General features: G+C 30.6%; 1 protein-coding gene across 1 annotated transcript in view; it reads right to left on the bottom strand.

Moving 5' to 3' along the window:
• Positions 1 to 298: 298 nt before the first annotated feature.
• LOC106459449 (DNA replication licensing factor mcm5-A-like) overlaps positions 299 to 8,464 on the bottom strand; it is a 107,892-nt gene continuing 99,726 nt past the window's right edge. Inside the window, exon 15 of the mRNA XM_013919072.2 lies at positions 299 to 742. Within this exon, the coding sequence (XP_013774526.1) occupies positions 641 to 742 (102 nt within the window). The 3' untranslated portion in view covers positions 299 to 640. The remainder of the gene's footprint in view (positions 743 to 8,464) is intronic.

Raw genomic sequence — 8,464 nt, 5'->3', positions numbered from 1 at the left:
AGTGTTGAAAAAGTCATCCAAATGGACAAGGTATTGGGTAGGATGGAGGTAGGACTTCTCCAATTTGATTAACCAGCCCACCTGAGCAGCGACGTGAAGGAGTTGACAAGTATGAAATTCCCATAATGCTCCACTAGTATTACATATGTGTTCACATAGGAAATCCAGTGACCTGTCCAATAACCCAGAAATTACTTTATACATACAATGTATTGGTTATCCAAAATATAAAAACACCAAACAAGCTATGTATTCCTAAATATAATGTAGTTTAAATAAAGAATAAAACCAAATTTGATTTTTTTTTACATTCAATTTATTGCAATAAATTGCAAAAATAGCTACATTTCATACATGTAAAAACAAATTTCCTTCAAGTTTCTAAAATTTAAGAAAAATCCAAAGCATACAGTTCTTCAAGCCAATGGAAACTGTATGAGCATCATCACAAACTGAACACTATATAAAAAATAGGTTAAATTAAAACTTAAAAAAGGGGGGGGGGGACTACTTTTCCAAAGAAATTAGCTTTTATAAAGGTTTGCTATATTCAATGATTTTCTTTACACTTTTATCCCTCCATTTAATATTTTAAAACTGAGGAATGAATAAAATGTAAGACAAAATACTTTGTTAAAGTTTACTTTATTCTGTAGAGCATCTTTCTTTGCATGCGGTGTTGAATTTCACCTCTTCTGATCATAATGTGTAGCACTTTGTATATGGCTTGTTCTGGGTACTTCTATGATAAAGCAAGTAAAGAAAAAGATAATTTTTTTGTTAGAAAAATGTTTTATATAAAAAAACTACAAATCAAACACAGCAAATAATACAATTTCAAATCCTATACTGTACAGAAGTAATGCTTTTTTCCTAACTTTTCTCATAAATTTTAAAGTCAAATATCATGTCACATCTGCTCAAAGGGCTTGCAACTGTCACTACTACAACCGAAAGTCCCCTTGAAGGCCAACAAAATAAAATACCAGGCCAATAAAATTTTTCCAAGTCAACCCACAAAACACTGATATTAAAATAAGAAACTGAGGTCGTTCTATAATGTTTTGTTCTATACAAAACTAAAATTACTATTCAAATGAGATTATAAAATATATTACAAAAACCAACAGTAGTTAATGAATTTTCAGTCTTAATAATTCCTGAACTACTAGTTCCTAAATAATTTAATGAACTATTACAAATATTTGGTCAGTCATAACCAAATATTTAATTCTTATTGCCAGTTAATTATTCATTAGTACAATAATCTAAATTTGTTTCTTTACAAAAACATTTTTACCTGTAAGTAGTTTATAGAATAAAAATTTCTCCTCAAAAATCCATAATATGCATTCTGATGGCACTGGAGGACCGATTATCTTATAATTTAAGTAATAAATTAACAACAGAATTGGCTTGGTTAAGCTATAGTATCAATCTACTAAAACTGACTCTAAACAACCAATAAATATGACTTTACTTGGTGGAGACTGCCAACTAAAAAACAATCTCAGCAAACACCATACATAATTTCTTCCAAAACCTAACCACAAAAAGCTCATATAAAAAATAAAAGATGCACTGACCTGACCTATAGAAATGATAAAAGAATGAAGTGAAACAAAAATCAATATTTGTATTGTGAATACATATATGGTGTTTTGGAAAGTTGTACAGAAACATAATTGTTTAAGTCCTAAGTCTTTTTTTTTTAATTCCTCCCAAACATTTATTATGCTAAATTATTATCTATATTAGCAGTTATACCTGCCCTCCAGGCAGATATAACTGCTAGTTCCTGCAAAAGGCTATTGGGCCTGTGGCCTTTTCTGACAATCCTACAACAACGTACTCATACTTGACATTCAATAATGTTCACCATCCATGAGAAAAAGGATTTTATTGAAGTATTTCTTTGTAGACACAGTTATCAATGAAAGTGCCTTGCTTTTTTGTTGCAACACTCAGGAGATTTTCACTAAAGAAAAACAAATACTTTTTTTTAAGTTTGTTGTTTGATTGTTTTATATTTGAAAGTAACTCCCTTGTTTTTTGTAATTTTATTGGTTATATCTGAAACACATCATTTTTGTGGAAATTTCAATTGTTTTATTTATTGCTCAGCTATGAAAATACTGCCTAGTTATAAAAATATTACCAAGTTATGATTGGTGCAGTAGTTTCCGAGATCCGAGTTTCGGATATATATATATACACATTGCAAGATCCATTATAATAAGATTTAAAAACCAGTCTCATAATTCGATGACGAGGAACCCATATTGAGACTAATAATGGCTGGAGATGGCTTGAATGGGTAATGAAGAAAAACTTTAATATAAGTTTAACATAACAGCATTATATTGAAGTTTTTCTTCATTACCCATTCAAGTCGTCTCCAGCCATTATCAGTCTCATAATGTTCTGATTTTTAGTATTATGCTTTTTTTTTAATCTTTAAGGTAAAAAAAAATAATGTCACTTCATTAAATAAAACAAAAATGTTATCTGTAATAGTCAAAATTAATATTAGTGATGTCATAATTTCAAAGTTTCTTTATTTCATAATTACCAAAACTGTATGTAAGGTAATTTGGAAATGACTCACTAATTACAGCTTGTTTGAAAACTGTACATATTCTAAGTCCTGCTCTTCCAAGAAACAGTTTCTTTAGTAGTTTCCTAACTTTAGATATACTGAAATGTTTTTACTCTTACTGTATGTTTGTCCTTAATTTCTTAAGAGCCACTGAACACATTTTGGGTTTCTACAGTAACATTGTACCTTTATAAAAATGTACACACTGTGAGAAAGGTATTAAAATTGAAAAAAGAAGAAGTTAAGAATCACTTGCAAGCCTAAGAATACATAATTATGAATTGTTACACAAATGTTTTTTATTTGTTTGTTTTTTTTACTGACAGAAACTAGGCAAAAACATCATATTGTGCTATTGGAGTTATGAACAATAAGGCTAAACGAATGAGCATAATCTTGAAGAAGCATTTTTTCTAGTGGCCATAAAATACCATTGTTACAAATCAGGCTTTATCAGTTTGTGGCATTTTTCATGTTGAAAACCATTTGGATAATCTTTATAAGGTAATCCCAGTATCTGTGAAGTTAAAGCTAAATATGTAGCATTTTCTTTTAATCTTCTGCTTCATTGAGTATTTTGTCCTTGTATTATGTGTTGTCCATAAATGAACTGATATCCTTTATGTACATATGTAGTAATTTCTTGTGTGGTTCTTGGTAGGTTCTGAAGAATAACAGGTTGTTCAGTAAAAGCATGTTATGCAAAGTTAAACTTATTCTTTGACTTTTGACTGAGTTGTGAGTAAAGAGACTGAACACAAAGAAAAACAAGTAAAAAACATGTTGAAAATCACACAAAGTTATTAAAATAAGTGCCATGAAAGACAGCGCCTTTACTGTAGTGAATTCAATCTCTTGAGAACTGTAACTCTTAAAATCTCTCAGAGTGAAAAAACATAGCATTATATAAGCAAAACAATAATGCTATTATTTTCAGAGTGGGTGCAATACCCATGTCAGTATTAATCATTTCCATCTCAAAATAAGGGGGGGGGGGGGTACCTCAAAGTATCACCTGACTTGCCAGTGGAAAAGATCACTATCAACTCTTACATAGTAAGCTCAATCTTAAAGAAATCTTTCCCAAAAGAAAGCACATATGATACCTCAAGTGAATAACCCAGGACAATTATTAGATACTTTTATGACCAACATTGTGTGTTATAGCCACATACAACTCCACATATAAAAATTTTGAAAACAATGGGGTATAAAATGCACAGCATGCCTGAATACCATATATTTCTCCTGTCTTTACCTTCTGGACATCCCTAACTTTGGTTCTAAGTTTTAATTAAATAAACCTGTACATTGGTCAAGAAATCATGGTAATTTACTCTGGCCCCTGGAAAACATTTACAGTCACACATACAATTAACACAGAGAACATAACTTTATATAAAAGTCCTACACTACAATCTAGAACTCAAAACTACAACTTAAAATCAAACTAAACACAATACAGCATAATGATACATGAAAAATCTTTAGATGAAAACAAAATACTAAATTTCAAAATAAAATCTGTAATACAGATGGATGAATACAATAAACCCTTTTATATCACAGAACTAAGATAAACAGAAAATTGCACATTGACAAACATTTCATTTACTAGCATAGTCTTTCCCATAAAGTTAAAAATATAATATGACACATACCCTTTATCAAAAGTACCACCTTATTAAAAATCAAGTCAAAAATATCAAGCAAGCGAGAATCATCAACAAACAAAATTAATCCATGTGATAAACACTCCCAAAAAAAAAAGATATACAATACACAAGTATATAAATACAAATTTAAAAGAAAAAATTAAGATACAATTAACCTTTCAGTATTACATAAAAAAAGGCATAAAACAATCCTTCACAAATTATATATACAAACAACAATAACAAAAAGTCAATAAGGATAACATAAAAGAATGAAGTTACTACTCTATACAGACAAAATCAAAACATCCACCTGGCTGCTTGCTTCTACAATGGCACTTTTATTGCTGGAATCTATTAAAACATTAAAAAGTTCTTTAATTTCTGTAACAGGTATTAGAGAGCAAATTTAGTTCCTCATCCATTGAGGCAGAGTTTTAGTTTGATGTGGATACCATTGACTAGGCAGATGGCAATGTGGACTCTACTTAAATGATGGTTACAAAAGATGGCATGATGTTTAGGACATCTCTAAACAGCCTGAATGTCACAGACTGGTCTGGTCAGCTCTGGAAATTTCAGGGCCAGTCTGTTGGTGGCTTCAGTCAACATGTTAGATACAAAGGCTAGCAAACAAATCTTCATCCATGAACTCTGCCAAAGTGAAGGAGAGACTGGCTCCCAGTCTTAGGAATGGCAGGCCAAAGTCAACAAACAAAAAACATGCTGTATTATTCTACCATTTTCTAGAAATGTGTGGGATAACTCAAACAATCAAACATAAATGGCTAGATAGAACAATATAGCCAAGAGGCATAAGGTTATAGCCACATAGAGGACAGGATTTAAATGCAAGTTCCATCAGATTCTGATAAGCTAGAAATGTAGGTTTAAAATTGTAACAGCCTGGTTATAACATTTTTCTGCACTCAAATTACTATTTTACATGGAGTTTTGCATTTATAGCACCCAAAAATCATAAAACAAATATTGTGATAAAGTGACATTTCTACAGTCTAACATCACATTTGTATATATTGTCTGTAGACAATGTATCCTTACACCTGTGTATGTCCTAATCCCTAGGTTTCACCGAATCTCATGCTTGACCAACACTTAGCTGTGAGACCCACTGTTACTTCCGTGACAATGGCTAACATAGCTATTTTATAACTTAGCTATATTCTTTTCACTACTGTTAGATCATTACATAAACAGTCTGGGCCCAGTAGGATTGAAATGGGGTTGGGGTGAAGATCCAACTGTAGAAACCGATTTCTAAACTAATAGCCAAACCACCACACAAGTACTAGCCTCTGGCTTCTAAACATGGGCATTTCAATGTGTAGATAAATTTGCTCATTCATGAATATTTCAAATTGACCCAATTGAAATATTACTCACTACTGCTAACGAAAAAACACATGAAACTGGGTTTTACTTTCAAACTGAAACATTATTTTATCAGCATTAATGAAAATATCAAATACACTCTACAGATTATTAATCACAGTATATTTCATACCTCAGTGTTAAAATCCAGGTCAAGTCCATTATTTTCAATCATGTTGTTTTGACAGTTATGTTCTCAGAGTACAATACTCTAGAATGACTTTGAGCAACATCCATACAAGTGTACAAACCATAAGAGTGTACCACTCTAGAACCTTCTACATCTGATTGTGCCTCAATATGTACCTACTAAGTCCCTGCCCACATCTTGCAAGAACATGTTCCAGTGTCCCACCAGAAGAACTCTCTAGACACTTCTCAACCTTACTCTTTAATTTTGAATTGCCTTCTAGAAGGAAAGCAACTAGCTAGGAGCACCCATCACCAACTTTACTGTTAAATAAAATTTAAAACAATGTAAAAACAGTAAATTTATGTTTCTAGTATAAATTCATAACTGTATTCTTTAATGTTGAAAAGAGTGTTACATTACCATTTATAACTTGTACAACTTTAAGTTTATGGCTTATTTAACACTAAATAATTATTTTCCACCATCTTTGCTCTAGTAAATTTGTGAGAGACACTGGTATGTGTTGAACCTGGAAACTCTATGATTATAGAGCAAACACTCATAACCAGTATTCTTTTATCCATTTAGTCATGTTAGCCTTTTAACCATGTGATAAATACAAATATAAATGTATTAATCAATTTTAAATACATAATAAAATTTTAAATTAATATAGCATTAAAGTTTGCAAGTATCAATAATTTTATTAAGGCAACAAAACCAAACTACAACATCAAGTTTGCTTCCACATTGTACTTTATATAGTATAGAATAATCTTATAAAACTATTATTGTGTGGTCCACTATGCATAAATAGGCAGCAATTACAATATAGCCTTCTCAAGACCTAGTGTTAAACATTTTTTATTTATGGTAACTCAACAAACCATGGAACAACAGTGCCAACTTGAAAAGTTTATTTCTTCCAAAAATGTCTAAAGAATGTAACAGGTTGTTTATCAAGCAGCAACATTTTCACTTATTATCCCTTTCTCAATGGGTACTCCTTTAACCCGTTGACTACCAGCTACTAATTTTCTTAGTAGCCAGTGCAAGTCTTGCTATTTGTCATTCCAACAATAAAACTACTGGTTAAAAAGTTTTAAAACTTCGTTATGACTTTAATAAATGTGTGTAGTTTAAGAAACATAAAGCCTGTTACTTCTGATAAGTTTAGTTTTTTTGCATTATGATCTATAATATCTTGGAAAATTATGTTAGGAAATGGTATTTATAAGAAATGATTACAATATTTATATTTGTTCCAAATTTGAACTGATTACTTTTTATGTTTTAATACATTATTTTGCAATCCCAAAAAAATTGTTTCGTCCATAAAGTGCAAATTTTATCTATTTTTAATTTTTTAATAATCACATACTCTCCTTATGGTTTCGGTAATATACAAGACCCAAAAATAATATTTGTAAATAAACCTAACCAATAAATGAGTATTTTTGTTTTTAACTAAGATTTCATGTTTATATATGTACATAAAAACATTTTAATTTTCTTTCATAAATATATTTTATTTCAAGTTTATTTTTATGTTTCATTGCAGCCGTACTTTTGTTTATTGTGCCGCATAAACCGTTGGGTCAGCAGCGTGACCTATGTACGTTGTCCATAACTATCTCACCCCTGTTGGGGGTCACTCTTGTTCAGCCCAGCGCAGACGCATTTGAACATTACTATCAATATGATAACAAGAAAGCTTTTCAGTACTTGAATATCATTTCTTTGAACTTTCAAAAATTTATTTCAACACATGTCCTTGCATGTTGTTTCACTATACCGAGAAACCTAATTGCCACTACTAGTGAGTTGTAATAGCTTACAGAACAGGTGGTTTCAATAACACCGCCTAATCCTTGTTACATCGTGCTACAACAGATTACCAAACGATACAGACACCATAAATTACAAAGAAAGTCAATTCATAGCACTTAAAATATTAGTCTGGTCACATTCCTCTCATTATAGGCAAGATTTATGTTGGAATTTGAAACTTAAGTCCTTCATGTATTAGCACCCAAATTTAGCTTTATTGTTGTCACTTGTACACTGAGTTTTAACACATATATAAAAGAACCGTACAAGAGTGAAAATTTCATTTACCAAGATAACCCACGTACAGCAAATCGTGAGTTTTCGCTAAAATCATTGAAATCTTAACACCATCACTCAGCATTTGCATTCAGGTATTTCCACTTGTTTTAAATGCAATTATATTTGTTCTAAAACTCATTGCACATATTAGCCATAAACAATAAAAATATTTCAACAAAGACTTTTGCAGGAGCACACAATTTATATTTTTGTATTTATTATACATTACTGGGCTCAGTTTTATTACTTTTATCATATTTTGTGTTCTAGTTTCTGCTCAAGAATTATGTATACAATTTTCAATATTTCACTGAATAATATAGAACTTGGATTATTCATCTTCAGACAATTGTTTGGTAACAGTGTTTAGCTTATTTTTGCATTTGTATAAACATGTATAAAGTGTACATATCAATAATGAATAAACTTACAGTTTGTATGTTTTTGATATATAAACAGATGTTAATGAAATATCTCATTGTAACTTTCACTACGTTTTTATTTTTGCATCTAAATATGATTTGCATACAATTTCACGTGTACTTATCAGTGCAAACTAACTTATAAATTAGGCAT

The sequence above is a fragment of the Limulus polyphemus genome, unplaced genomic scaffold, assembly GCF_000517525.1.
Source record: "Limulus polyphemus unplaced genomic scaffold, Limulus_polyphemus-2.1.2 Scaffold610, whole genome shotgun sequence".
Taxonomy (NCBI): domain Eukaryota; kingdom Metazoa; phylum Arthropoda; class Merostomata; order Xiphosura; family Limulidae; genus Limulus; species Limulus polyphemus.
Note: the sequence above shows the minus strand (reverse complement) of the source record. Positions and strands in the feature narration are given on the sequence as shown.